Here is a 13,999-nt window from a genome sequence, read left to right on the forward strand (position 1 = left end):
AAATAAGTGTTGGAAAAGTTCATAGGATCGACAATCGATATTTAGCGACATACATTCACTTAACGAAACAGCATTAACAAGTAATAATCCATTTTTATTCACAGAATTAAAAATTAGGCATAAATATTTTCAGAAAGGTGAACATATTTGTAACAAAATGAACAAAAATGCAGTACTTATATTTATCGAACTGATATGCCGTCTATCGAAAACGTATCAGCCGACCGCCACAATCTGACGAAAATCTATCCAACAAATAGTTTTTTATTCAACGTGATATTGAAGCAAAAGAAAAACAATTTAAGTGTAACAAATTTAACAGCACAACGCATGAGAGTGCATTTAACGGGCTGCAAAACATTCCGGGCCACCAAACAAGCGAGCTTATTATCAAAATCGGGCCGCTGCAGTTACAGTAACAGCAGTAATAACAACAACATTTGCATCCGATTGATTGTGTGAGATTGTGACTGCTGTCTGGTATAACCACAAAAAAATTTTCTCTGCATTTCGAGCCCCAATTTCGCTGCGAGAACAAGCAAGAACAAGCAGCTAGCGAAAAAAGAAAATAAAACGGAGAACGGTGTGACGGTACATCGAAGTCACAATCAGTGCCTGTGACTTCGTCATTGTCGTCGTAGTTTCAGTGCTTAACATTAGCTTTGAATGTTCATATTATTAATTACATCGATTAATAACACTGAACGTCAAAGTTGACGTACTACTAAAATTGCGACGCATCTACACCAAGCTGAATTAACTTGGCTGGAAAAAGACCAAATATTTTAGCTGCAACTACAAGAACAACAGCTTGCAAGTGTGTGGGTGACGGAATTGCATTGAAATGTCTGCGGAACGTGAAATACCCGCTGAGGACAGCATTAAAGTCGTTTGTCGTTTTCGGCCACTGAATGACAGCGAGGAGCGCGCCGGCTCAAAATTTGTTGTTCGGTTTCCAAACAATGCGGAGGAGAACTGCATATCCATAGCGGTAATTAGACAATTTTTAATAAGCAATTCAATTAAACCACACAGACACACACACACACGTGCATACTTTTTTATTGTTATATACACATATTTCTGCGTGCCGTTGCGGTTCTGTGGCGGTGACGTCATGCCGAACATTGTCTAACATTAGCGCAGTCCATTAGCCTTTCCTTACCGCCACAATTACACACAGACACGGGCACGCACACATATAAACACTTATGTATGTAGTATCAGTGAAAGAGAGTAACATTTATATTCAGATGTATATGTATGTACATTTGCTGGTCTGCTTATGTATTATAACTAATTAGCGCTCCAAATTTTTGCGCGTGCCTTGTGCAATTTTTTCATTTTTGTTGGCAAATCTCTAAAAAAAAAAACTGTTACCACAATTGCCACTTAGTGTCCAAAATTGCAGGCGCTCAATTGATTTTCCACGCACGCTGGCAACCTGACCTGTGTGTGTGTGTTTGTGTGTGGCTGACAAGTGCCACCCACTAGCATTTTGCCGGGAATGTTGATTTTTTTTCTTGTATTTTGAATTTGCATTGCCATTTGACTTGATATGGCAATATATATGCATGGGTATACATATACATATATGTATGTACATATGTACATGTACACTCTTCTACCTAGTCGCCCAACTTCAGTTAGCAAACATAAAACTAGGTAGGTACTCTATATACCTGTGTCAGTGTGTATGTGTGTGCATGTGGGATTGCTTGTATGTGTGTGTGTGTGTTCGTTCAGTTAGCTTTGGCCCCAAAACAAAACATCGCCCTCGAATGCTTGCTACTTGCCACCAGCTGCTGCCCGTCGAGTGAGTCATGCCACGCAAGTCGGCAAAAAGAAACAAAAACATGAATATACATGTTTTCGATTTTACTGAATATTATTAATGCCCCAAAAGTTCAGCTGTCTTCAAGTTATGGCCGCCATGATAAAGTTAGTTGTACTTATACATATAAATGTATATATAAATATACATACATATATCTATGTGCGTCTGTGTGTGTGTTTGTGTGTGTATGCCCTTTACCACCAAGCAGCAAGAGTTAATCAGCTTTTCAAATCATTTTGTCCATTAGATTTTAGTCATTCTTACTCATTGCTTGAGATTTTTTACATATACATACATACATATGTATGTATGTATGTGTGTTTGTTGTTAATCTATGTATATTCTACGCATTTGTATTGCTTTGCATTTCCCGGTAAATATTTGCTTAGACACTGACTAACTGGCATCGAATTACAAACAAAAAAAAGTGGATTTAGAATGAAATTAATGAACAGCTGCGAAAAACAGTAAAAGGCTATGTGAAATGAAAGAAATATTGAATAAAGAATAATACAAAAACAATAATAATAAACTAAAAACAAAAAATAAAAAACAAAATTTAGTGAAGGTAAAAAATAATTAAATTTATAATTAAATATAAAATATTGTAAATATAAATAAATATAAATATAAAATTAAATTTACATTAAATTTGCTTAAAATTTGTAATAATATGAAATGAAATTGATATATGTACATATTAAATAATACTTATAAGTATTTAAATTAAATTAAAAAATTATATACATATAAATATATTTTGTCTTGCCCCGTATTCAACTTTGACATTGTGCGTTTGTAGAGCATTTACTAGTCGTATACTTCGCGTTAGCTTTTTTGCTATTATTCATATCTCTATACACGCCGTACTGACTGCTCTCTTTCAGCTTTTTCTTTTACACTACTGCCCGGTTATCCATTAATTTTCAAGTTCCACTCATTTGTTGTGCTTCTGCCTCTTTGCTCATCATATAATTACGAGCTGTGATGCGTTGAAAATGATTTGAAAGCAGCTTTTATTTTGGGGAAAGCAAGAAGGGGTTTGGAACTACTGCTAGCACTTGTTGTGGTAGATACACTTAAAAAAAAATAAAATAAAAATAAAATAGACACTATGCTACAAGATTCGTGTTTCTTTCCTTTTGATAGGGTAAAGTGTATCTGTTTGACAAAGTCTTCAAGCCGAACGCATCCCAGGAGAAGGTGTACAATGAGGCGGCCAAATCGATCGTCACGGACGTGCTCGCCGGCTACAATGGAACTATATTTGCTTATGGTCAAACATCCTCCGGCAAGACGCACACAATGGAGGGTGTCATCGGTGATTCGGTGAAACAGGGTATCATTCCACGCATTGTCAATGACATTTTCAATCACATCTACGCAATGGAAGAGAATCTGGAGTTTCACATCAAGGTCTCGTACTATGAGATCTATATGGACAAGATTAGGGATTTGCTCGATGTATCTAAGGTGAACTTGAGCGTGCACGAGGACAAAAATCGTGTGCCCTTCGTCAAGGGCGCCACGGAGCGTTTTGTTTCCTCGCCCGAGGATGTGTTCGAGGTGATCGAGGAGGGCAAATCCAATCGCCACATTGCCGTGACAAGTAAGTAGATCATATGAATTAAATCTTGGGTATTTAATTAAATCGTGTCTATATTTATGATCCTTTTAGACATGAACGAGCACTCGTCGCGTTCGCATTCGGTGTTCCTTATTAATGTCAAGCAGGAGAATCTGGAGAATCAAAAGAAATTGTCCGGCAAGCTGTATTTGGTGGATTTGGCTGGTTCCGAAAAGGTCTCGAAAACAGGCGCCGAGGGCACAGTTCTGGATGAGGCAAAGAACATTAACAAGTCGCTATCGGCGCTGGGCAATGTCATCTCAGCGCTGGCGGATGGCAACAAAACGCACATACCGTATCGTGACTCCAAGCTGACGCGTATCCTGCAGGAGTCGCTCGGTGGCAATGCACGCACAACAATTGTCATCTGCTGCTCGCCGGCTAGCTTTAACGAATCGGAAACGAAGTCAACGCTAGACTTTGGTCGTCGCGCCAAGACAGTGAAGAATGTGGTTTGTGTCAACGAGGAGCTGACCGCCGAGGAATGGAAGCGTCGCTACGAAAAGGAGAAGGAGAAGAATGGACGACTCAAAGGCAAGGTGGAGAAACTGGAACTCGAACTGGCGCGTTGGCGTGCCGGCGAAACGGTCAAGGCGGAGGAGCAAATCAACATGGAGGATCTCATGGAGGCCAGCACGCCCAATCTCGATGTGGAGGCCGCTGCACAAGCAGCTGGTGCAGCAGCAGCGGCCGCGGCCGCTGCTCAACGCACGGCCATTGCCAATATGTCCTCGTCGGTGGCAGCGGATGAACGTGCCCGTTTGGCCGCGGAGTGTGAGCGGCTCTATCAGCAGCTGGACGATAAGGATGAGGAAATCAATCAGCAGAGCCAGTATGCGGAGCAAATGAAGGAACAGGTGATGGAGCAGGAGGAGCTGATTGCGAATGCGCGACGTGAGTACGAGGCGCTGCAATCGGAGATGGCGCGCATACAGCAGGAGAACGAATCGGCCAAGGAGGAGGTCAAGGAGGTGCTACAGGCATTGGAGGAGCTGGCCGTCAACTATGATCAGAAATCGCAAGAAATCGACAACAAGAACAAGGATATCGATGCCCTCAATGAAGAACTCCAGCAAAGTAAATCTCAATTAAATTCCACGTCAACGGAGCTGCAGCAGCTGAAGGACATGTCCACACACCAAAAGAAACGAATCACCGAAATGCTAACCAATCTACTGCGCGATCTGGGCGAGGTTGGTCAGGCCATAGCGCCTGGCGATTCCGCAATCGATCTCAAGATGAGTGCGCTAGCTGGCACCGATGCCACCAAGGTGGAGGAGGACTTCACCATGGCGCGTCTGTACATTAGCAAAATGAAAACGGAGGCAAAGAACATTGCGCAGCGTTGCGCCAACATGGAGACCCAACAGGTGGATTCCAACAAAAAGATCTCCGAGTACGAGAAGGATCTTGGCGAGTATCGCTTGCTCATCTCGCAGCATGAGGCGCGCATGAAGTCGCTGCAGGAATCGATGCGCGAGGCCGAGAACAAGAAGCGTAATCTCGAGGAGCAGATCGATTCGCTGCGCGAAGAGTGCGCCAAGCTAAAGGCGGCCGAGCATGTGTCCGCAGTGAATGCCGAGGAGAAGCAACGCGCCGAGGAGCTGCGCTCCATGTTCGATTCGCAAATGGATGAGCTGCGCGAGGCGCACACTAAACAGGTGTCCGAGCTGCGCGACGAGATCACCGCCAAGCAGCATGAAATGAACGAGATGAAGGATGTGCATCAGAAGCTGTTGCTGGCGCATCAGCAGATGACCGTCGACTATGAGAAGCTCAAGCAGGAGGAGGCGGAAAAATCGAACAAATTGCAGGACATCATATTAACCAACGAGCGCAGAGAACAGGCGCGCAAGGACCTCAAGGGTCTGGAGGACACCGTCGCCAAGGAGCTGCAAACGTTGCACAATCTACGCAAACTCTTCGTACAGGATCTGCAGGTAAGATCACATCCATCTATTTCACTTTGTGCACACTAACTGATCTTTGTAATTGTAATTGTAGCAACGCATTCGCAAGAATGTGGTGAACGAGGAGAGCGAAGAGGACGGTGGCTCATTGGCGCAAAAGCAAAAGATCTCCTTCCTGGAGAACAATCTCGATCAGCTGACCAAGGTGCACAAGCAATTGGTCAGAGACAATGCCGATCTGCGCTGCGAGCTGCCCAAGCTGGAGAAGCGTTTGCGCACAACAATGGAACGTGTGAAGGCACTGGAGACGGCGCTGAAGGAGGCCAAGGAGGGCGCGATGCGGGATCGCAAACGCTATCAGTACGAGGTGGATCGCATCAAGGAGGCGGTGCGACAAAAGCATTTGGGACGACGAGGACCACAGGCACAAATCGCCAAGCCCATCAGGGCTGGCCAGGGTGCGATTGCAATACGCGGCGGTGGTGGCAGCGGTGCCGCCGGCGGTGCCACATTGGCTCAGGTTGGCGCTGTTAACTCCTAACTCCTGACACCCAAAATCGCCGCCCAGTTTCCGCAATGATTCAGTTTAGCTCCGCTTTAATCTATTATAACCTAACCGTAAAATAATTGCCTTCGCTTAAAGAATGTCGTTCTGCGATCATGTGCAGCGCTTTATATATAAATAAAAGTAATTAAATAAATGAGAGGAACGTAAAAAAGAGGAAATTATTAACTAAATTTTACAACAAGAAGAGAACCCCACAGATATTTAAGGACACATAAATAAGTATAAGCATATTTATAAACTTTTCAAATATAAACTTAAATAAAAGTCGCAGACAATTTATGCTTTGAGTGTTTTTTCCACCTCATTTTTGGTTTCGTTTTCGTTTTCCGTTACAGTTGTGTAATAAAGATACTATAATGTTGTAAAATACCATCCTTATTTTATATATCTAGTTGGAATTGGCCTTGCTGCCTAGATGGGTGTAGAGAACACAAAATCGAGATCAATAGCAGGTGGATGGATTAATACAGAAGTGAACATCGTTTTTAATGGAATTCAGCGAAGAATCTTGACCTATTGTGTCTAATAAAGCTATATTATTTTTTTTTAAGTTAAGAAAACTTTACAAGGAATTTCTATGACATTTGTTATTTCATCATGTTTTCTACATTTGTTTTTTGTTTTGTTTTTATACATTGAATATGGGAAATTAGAGTAAAAATGGATGTAGTAGAATATGAGAGCTTCGAAGGGTTCAGGTGATTAATTTTAAATTACAAAGTGGTTTTATAGCCAAAGCTAACGTCCGTTTTGTATAGGTCCCCACCTAATACAATATTTCAGTTATGTTTATAAACGCATATTGTAGCCCATGCCACCCGGATTGTGTAGCTCGCTTTCTTTCGGTTCGCAAACCCTCCATTCGTACCAGACCTTCTCGGCATCCACGCGGCGCCAGAACTCAATGGAAATTGTGTCGCCTGCCTTGATTGTAAGCGGTTGCTGCAAAATAAAATTGAGTTGAAGCACAGAGCATATATAATTGAGGTACTCCTACTTACCGTTGGAAAGAACATGGGAAACCAGGAGAACATGCCTGGCGTATGCGTTAACGGATTTATGCTTAGGATTATATTTTTATACAGTACAGTATCAAAGTAGCCGCCGATGCCATGCAGCACACAATCCTTTTGAGCAGTGAAGGACAGCTTTTTGTGACGCGTATTATCAATAATCGCGGCCCGATTGGGATGCGTAAATTCGAACAACGCTTGCGGCTCATCAATGTGGTAAATGTTCTTGAGCAGCACCACATAGCCAGAGTCGAAGGCCGGCACAGTGGAGGTCAGTTGGCTGACATTATTATGCAGCACAGCAGACATAATGGGATTAATATATGATGTTGATTTACAGGGTATGCTAACGCCATCCGGCTTGAGTAGTTTCAAGGCGCCATCGAGGCACTCGGGTGAGAGCTCGTTATCGCCGAATGATCCCAGCAGCTCGGAGACAAGCACGTCGGCCAATTCAGGAGGCGAGAAATCACGCATATCCTTAGAGAATATATGAACGTCTGGAAAACATAAAATGTTAGTAGATGATGTAAGTGTTATTAAGTTCATTTGTTACCCTTCTTTGACCACAACGTCTTCACCATGTTGGACAGTGTGCGTATAGCACTGGGATTCTTTTCAATAATATAGACGCGCACTTTTCGCTTCGCTATCTCCGCGGCATTGAATACTGCACGTACTAAAGGACCACGACCAGCTCCCAGAACCATAACGACGGTCTGTAAAAGATAAATACATATAAGTAATTTTGGTTTATGGCAAAAGTTTTGTTTGCTAACCAGTTTGCGTTTAGCCTCCGCTTCGCTAACGCGATCTAAGAGCACTTGCTGTATGGCTTCCTGGTAAAGCTTATACTTGACTGGATCGGTTTCGAAGATTTCATAGGTGTAGCTATCCAGGTTGTCGAACAGCGGCTGTAGCGGTATTTCCAACATGTTTTCATAGCTAGAATATTAATGAATGTATTATAGTAAGCAACAAAGTTAATAGATCTACATGTTTACCTGTTGAGCTTGTGCGTATCTCCATGATCGCTGATGAGTTTCTTAATATATTCCGAATATTGACCTATTGATTTATCATTGATTTTCGTGGAGATAATAATGTTGGCCCTCATAGAAATGAAGTGACCCACAATCGTTTGCCACTCCTTCTGTAGCACATAATAATTGGAGCGATTAAGCACAAATAAACTGGATGGAATGATGATGGCTTCGATGGGTTCACCTAGCCAGCGGCGTACGCACTCACGACTGGGCCGATCCGAGTCACTCAGCTCCACCACAACTTTCGTCCTGGCATTGTGCTTAATAGCAAAACGTAGCTCGTTCCACCAATTCCAAGGATCCACCTGTTGAGCCTCTTCGATCTCTGATTCAGTGGCATCTTTTCGATGCTCAAAGCTGGCCAATTCTGGATTGGTAATGGGCACATTTATAAACCAGTTGCCTGAAATATAAAACATACTCATTGTAGGAAATATACTTAACATCACAGGCAAACAAACCTTTCGACCTTGAGTTAATAATCTCCGCCAAATTGTCGTTATTGGGTCCTCGTAGACGCACCATTATGTTCCCATTAGTTTGCAAGTGCTCTGCCCAAATGACATCACGCATCAGCATAGCTTTCGAATATTCACGTAACTTTGCATTGGGCGAGTCCACATCCACATCGGATACCTGGAATATCAACTTGGAGATCCAGTCGACAGCACTCAACACAGTGGCCGGATATGTGGGATCCGTTTCTTGTGGATCCATGGGCAGCATATTTGCGTTAATCGATGTGGCCACCACATTATAATTATTTGCATGGGCTTTTTGTATTAATTTAGGTATGCTGTTAGTGCTCTCTTGATGCAGGCAAACGTAGTAATGCATTTTAATCAAATGTAGCGTGCGCCGGCTTTCAGTGCGTACACAACTTTAAAATAAGTAAATATGAATGAAATCGATAATAAAATACCAACGATATTATTTCGATAAGGTTTGATCAGTGTTCACACACTTCTTTATAGTTTTATTCTGTATTTGTGGCTCACTGCAAGACAATGGGCATTTCTGCCTTTTTTCGGCTTTTATTTATTTAAAATAGTATGTAATTATTATCGTACATGGCTAATCGCGATGTGTTCTCCAAGATCTTGCCCAACGTCAAGTTGGCAACGCGCTACGATGCGGAGGGCCGCGAAATTCAGGTGGCTACATATAGTTTTGATGTGTAAACAAATCCAAGAGCAAGTTTTTTTGTAGGTGGAACGCCGCGAGGATTCAGATGCTGCCGCCAAAGAGTTGGACACATTTGATATGCTTGTCGCTGCCGGCTATTACAGAGCACGTATCAAGGGCTTATCCGCCTTCGACAAAGTTGTGGGCGGGATGACCTGGTGCATTGAGTGCTGCGATTACGATGTCGACGTCGACCTACTCTTCCATGAAAATCTAACGATTGGGCAAAAGATGTTAGAGCAGCCATATCATTTATTACATATGCATATATTAATTGAATCCCATTTGCAGCGCGCTTGTGGAGAAGATTGTCGCTGTCCTGATTGACATGAAGTGCCCGCATAGCTTGGAACCGCATCAGGTGCAGGGCCTGGAGTTTCTAGCAATACATCCAGTTATTCAATGGCTTGTGAAGACCTCTGTAAGTTGATATGCTCAGCAGTATATAAGTATGCAGGCAGGGAACGTAAATGTGCTCTCATACACACATATACATGCGGACACTCACACATGTACAGTGGTACATTTACATACAATCACACACAAACTCTGCAGTACACCACATCACTTGAAAAAATACTTATATTCGTCGAGCAGACTCTGTTAGGCTTACTTGAATTTTTGAGAATCTAGGAGGAGGGCAGCATTTAGCACACAAACAAACGCACGTATACATAGTAGAGTTTTCTTTATAAAACATCCTTTTTCGTATTTGCAGGTGGAAAATCGTGAGGAGCGTGGCCAGCGCCTGAAGAGATTTGCAATTGGACAATTCCATAATGACTATCAGTATAAAAGCGATAAAGATAATCTAACAAAAATACGTTATGCCGCCGTTAACATCAAAGCTATACAGGTATGGGCAGTTTACTCAAATTTAATATAAACTAAAGTTCAATTAATTTTTGCAGGAGCTGTACAGTCCCAAAAGGCTATACGAACGCCAGGAGCCAAACAGCGATGATGATGCATTGCGCGTGCGTCTCACTTTAATGGAGTACGGCGATCTAAAGATGGGCTCCAATGCAGAGCAAATGGAAACGGAGGTTAAACATGAATAGTTTATCTGTATATTTCACATAAATATTAATTTGTATGTAATTGTGCAATGTAGCCCGAGCTAGAGAGAAAGCTGCAGCAGCTCGCTATCACAAAGGAATCCACAAAACGCATCGATCTAGATCCCGTGGCTCGTAGCGCACTGCAACAGCATTATGCGGAATTTAAGATGGAAATGGAAACAGATGCACAAGAGCTCAAATCACAGAATCAACAGAAACGCTTGGAGGCGGCCAAAACAGCGCTGGAGCATAAGATCAAACGCTACCACAAAGACAACGAGCTGCTGGAAGCGTCGATGGAAGCACAAAAGCAACAAACCGAGCAGCAGGAACAAAAGCTGCTAGCGCTCAAAGCACAACTGGATGCATACAAACAAACGGAAGCGAATGCAGATACGGAGTAAGTTTTGGCTTGATATCAGTATTATATATCTCTAATTGATATATCCTTGCAGTCTGCTGGAGAAGGTGCGCGGTTTGCTGCAGCAACACGATGAGCTAAAGAAAAGTGAGTCGGAGTTCAAGGAAAGCTGCCGAGCGGATCTGGCCAACTTGCAGCAGCAAATTGAGTGAGGCAATTAAAAATGTTATGGATGAGAGGGAATACTAACTATATGTCCTTTACAGTGAGCTGGAGGCCTTCAATGCACAGGATGCGGAGGCGCAGGCGGCGGCAATAGCGGGCGAGCAGCAGCGCTTGCAGGAGCTGCGATTGCTCTTAGCCAAGCGCAATCGTGGCATTGTGGCCATCGAGCGCAAATTAGATGCAATACCCGATCGCACAGAGCTGGCGCAGTACCAGAGGCGCTTCCACGAGCTGTACAACGAGATGAGTGCCAAACATTTAGAGACTAAGCAATATTATACACTCTACAACACACTGAACGACAAGAAGCGCTATCTCGAAAAGGAGCTATCGCTGCTCAACTCCATCTGCGAGGCCTACAACGAGGGCATGCTCAGTCCGCACGGTCGCGAGGACTTTATACGGCAATTCGAGACGATTGTCGATGGTGTGAAGAGCGCCCAGGACAAGGTGCGTCACAAGTACAACGAGGAGCGCATGCGACGCGACGAGCTCAACGAGGAGCTGCTCGGCCTGCTCGAACTGCAGCGCCAATACGCAACGGCTGTCAAGCAGCTCACCAGAGAGTGCCAGCGCTGCGAGCAGCTGCAGCAGCATCTCAAGTCAATTCAAAAGTAATGGGAAGGAAATTTCAATTTCAAATATTGTTAAGAGTCCAAATAATGTTTGTTTATTAAAATATTGTAGCTGTAATATATACATATATATACCTATTTATAAGCAGTCCAAAAAACTGTTTCCATAATCTTAAATCAGCAACTTAAGTTATTGAAAATATTAAAGTAAACTAATTCTTTAAAATTGAAATGGAATTAATATAGTCATAGGTTTATCTAACCTATGAGAAATGGCCTTCATATACTTGATTATATAATCGAAATTCCAAAACATCTAAGATGAGGTCACACTTGGTCTGAGTTTGTAGTCGTATATCAAATTTCAAGTCAAACAGAAAGATAGACAGCGAATTATTGTATTCATAAATTCACTTAAGCCAATTCACTATGCGTGGGGGACATAAAATAGAGAGCACTTATAGCGCTTAAACAACTAAAAATAAATTTTCATTTAAGTAACTTTCGCAGCTGATTAGAAAATTTCACCGATTCAAGTTGATTTGCAGTAATTGGTCGAGGACTACGGCTAGAGCTAGCTGGCGTAGCATGACAGCAATTATGTGGATTTGCAGAGCTCGTTGAGCCATGACAAATGTAGTGCCAATACATACACCCACACATGTATATACATGCATATATATATTTATGCTATATCCATAATGCTGTCAATATGAAGTATACGCCCCAGTGCCGCGCAATTTGTCATGCTTAACTTTAACCTTTTGACAGGGCCGCACAATACACAGAAAGAGAGAACAAGAAGGGGGGTGGCAGCGAAAGAAGGAGAGCGAACGGCATTCATATATTCTATAGCAAGACTTCGTTTATTTGTGTATTTATGGACTGCAGTTTATTTTCATGCAGTGGATAAAGCATCTGGCATGCGCCAAATATTTGCATATGCGCCATGGCAACGCAATGGGACGTTATTTTATTCGTTTCCTTTCAGCATTCTAATTAATATGCAGGCCATCGTTTAGCCGGCTCAACTGTTGCTGCTGCTTTTGCTGTTGCTGCTGTTGCTGTTGCTGCTGTTGCTGTTGCTGTTGCTGCTGCCAGCCAACGCAATCAGAGCCACTTCAGTGGGGCTGCTCAGCTGCTCGCCCGCTCGACGCTCTTAATTAATGTCCTTGCGCACGCTTAACATTCAAACGGTGCTCCAAGTGCAATTGCAATTAAATTTCAATGCGGCAATCAATTCAATTCAACAAGTTGCTGCCAGGTAAAGGCTATGGCCTGACATTGAGATGCTTGGGCCAGCAGCCAGCAGCTGCCAGCTAGATATATACATATATACATCTATATCTATAGTTCAAGCTGGAATTGTGCCCATCAGCTGAACCTTAACCCATTTTGATAACATTTCTTCTACTCATATGACAAAAATGTAGCCTTCGCCTGAGCGCCGCTGCTGCTGCATGTGTGTGGTTGTGTGTGAGCGTGATAATGAGCTTTTCAATGAGCAGCAAATGCTTCGTTATCACACATTCACACATTCACACACCCACATACACACTCACACACACGCGCGCATAAAGTCAGCCAAGCATTACATACGCACATTCATGACTTGCTTTAGGTTGAAAGTGAAAGGTGGTCCGCCTGACTACCCGCATTTCCTCATTTATATTTGCGTTGGCATTTCCACACATGCACATAATCATACACGCACACACACACTTTGACAGATTTGCCTTTTGCACGGCGACAAAAGCTCACGTACACACACAAAAGCCGTAAGCCTTGACAAAAGTCAATCAACATATTTGCTCGATTGGAGGGAGCATGCCAAGCGTATAATCGATTCGCAATGTGTTTGAATAACAAATTACTCAAATTGTGAATTGTACGAGAGCCTATTGTGAATACTTATACACGTACGCATAAGCAAACACACACACACATTCAAGTATTTCATTGCATGCTTTTAGGCGCGCCATAAAAATTAAATTTATGCACAGCTCCACAGGCTCAGTGCTTATATCCCTCTCTCTCTTTCTCTCTCTCTCTGTGTGTGTGTGTGTGTCTCTGACTATTCAAGTAAAAGTATATATATTATACATGTATCATATATACACATATATTTATATATATAACTAACCACTTGTTGGATTTTGACTTCTGGGTTGGTGACTGAACTTTCGACTTGAACTATTTGAACTTTGCGACAATGAACATATGAGCATTGGCTTATCCTTGGTCTTGGTCTTGGTCTTGCCATGCCTTTGTCAGCATGTCGTATGTCGTACATGAAGAGACAAAAAAGCAATAATCATCATATGTGCATGCGACTATAAAGCGAATCGAACACGTACGCAGCAACAGCAGCAGGTGCCAAAATACTGAACATGAACTTCAAAGATGTTTGAGCTCAGACCCCCAACATGTAAATGCAAATCTTTATTCAATTAGACAAAAAATTCTAGTAGATAAAAGAAGTGGGTATGTCAACTAATTGAGCTATTGGGCATGGCCGGGCGACATGTTTCGATCAAATCAAATGAACTGTGCCAGAGCCACGGCTGGCGGGGACAGCTCGCAGACAGGCA

At 42.7% G+C, this 13,999-nt stretch overlaps 3 protein-coding genes across 3 annotated transcripts; 2 read left to right on the forward strand and 1 right to left on the reverse strand.

Moving 5' to 3' along the window:
• Nucleotides 1-215: 215 nt before the first annotated feature.
• Nucleotides 216-6,221, forward strand: LOC6579215 (kinesin heavy chain). The gene is made up of 4 exons (XM_002005075.4): nt 216-991; nt 2,987-3,446; nt 3,516-5,404; nt 5,469-6,221. The coding sequence occupies exons 1-4, from the start codon at nt 845-847 to the stop codon at nt 5,913-5,915; spliced, it is 2,943 nt and encodes a 980-aa protein (XP_002005111.1). The 5' UTR covers nt 216-844; the 3' UTR covers nt 5,916-6,221.
• Nucleotides 6,222-6,511: 290 nt separating this feature from the next.
• LOC6579216 (protein arginine N-methyltransferase 5) lies at nt 6,512-8,896 on the reverse strand. The gene is made up of 6 exons (XM_002005076.4): nt 8,463-8,896; nt 7,960-8,404; nt 7,735-7,900; nt 7,512-7,674; nt 6,944-7,455; nt 6,512-6,884 (listed from the first exon to the last, which is right to left on the reverse strand). The coding sequence occupies exons 1-6, from the start codon at nt 8,836-8,838 to the stop codon at nt 6,732-6,734; spliced, it is 1,815 nt and encodes a 604-aa protein (XP_002005112.1). The 5' UTR covers nt 8,839-8,896; the 3' UTR covers nt 6,512-6,731.
• An 84-nt stretch (nt 8,897-8,980) lies between these two features.
• On the forward strand, nt 8,981-11,634 carry LOC6579217 (coiled-coil domain-containing protein 93). The gene is made up of 8 exons (XM_002005077.4): nt 8,981-9,155; nt 9,211-9,419; nt 9,478-9,607; nt 9,905-10,042; nt 10,098-10,232; nt 10,301-10,647; nt 10,703-10,816; nt 10,875-11,634. The coding sequence occupies exons 1-8, from the start codon at nt 9,072-9,074 to the stop codon at nt 11,449-11,451; spliced, it is 1,734 nt and encodes a 577-aa protein (XP_002005113.1). The 5' UTR covers nt 8,981-9,071; the 3' UTR covers nt 11,452-11,634.
• Nucleotides 11,635-13,999: the final 2,365 nt, after the last annotated feature.

The sequence above is a fragment of the Drosophila mojavensis genome, unplaced genomic scaffold (genome assembly GCF_018153725.1).
Source record: "Drosophila mojavensis isolate 15081-1352.22 unplaced genomic scaffold, ASM1815372v1 contig_80, whole genome shotgun sequence".
NCBI classification, from domain to species: domain Eukaryota; kingdom Metazoa; phylum Arthropoda; class Insecta; order Diptera; family Drosophilidae; genus Drosophila; species Drosophila mojavensis.

Coding starts and splice junctions, on each gene's coding strand:
- LOC6579216 (XM_002005076.4), bottom strand. CDS start 8,838: ATGCATTACTACGTTTGCCTGCATCAAGAGAGCACTAACAGCATACCT. Junction 7,901..7,959: donor GATACGCACAAGCTCAACAG/GTAAACATGTAG, acceptor TTAATATTCTAG/CTATGAAAACATGTTGGAAA. Junction 7,456..7,511: donor GACGTTGTGGTCAAAGAAGG/GTAACAAATGAA, acceptor TATGTTTTCCAG/ACGTTCATATATTCTCTAAG.
- LOC6579217 (XM_002005077.4), top strand. CDS start 9,072: ATGGCTAATCGCGATGTGTTCTCCAAGATCTTGCCCAACGTCAAGTTG. Junction 9,420..9,477: donor CTAACGATTGGGCAAAAGAT/GTTAGAGCAGCC, acceptor TCCCATTTGCAG/CGCGCTTGTGGAGAAGATTG. Junction 10,648..10,702: donor GAAGCGAATGCAGATACGGA/GTAAGTTTTGGC, acceptor ATATCCTTGCAG/TCTGCTGGAGAAGGTGCGCG.
- LOC6579215 (XM_002005075.4), top strand. CDS start 845: ATGTCTGCGGAACGTGAAATACCCGCTGAGGACAGCATTAAAGTCGTT. Junction 992..2,986: donor AGAACTGCATATCCATAGCG/GTAATTAGACAA, acceptor TCCTTTTGATAG/GGTAAAGTGTATCTGTTTGA. Junction 3,447..3,515: donor TCGCCACATTGCCGTGACAA/GTAAGTAGATCA, acceptor TGATCCTTTTAG/ACATGAACGAGCACTCGTCG.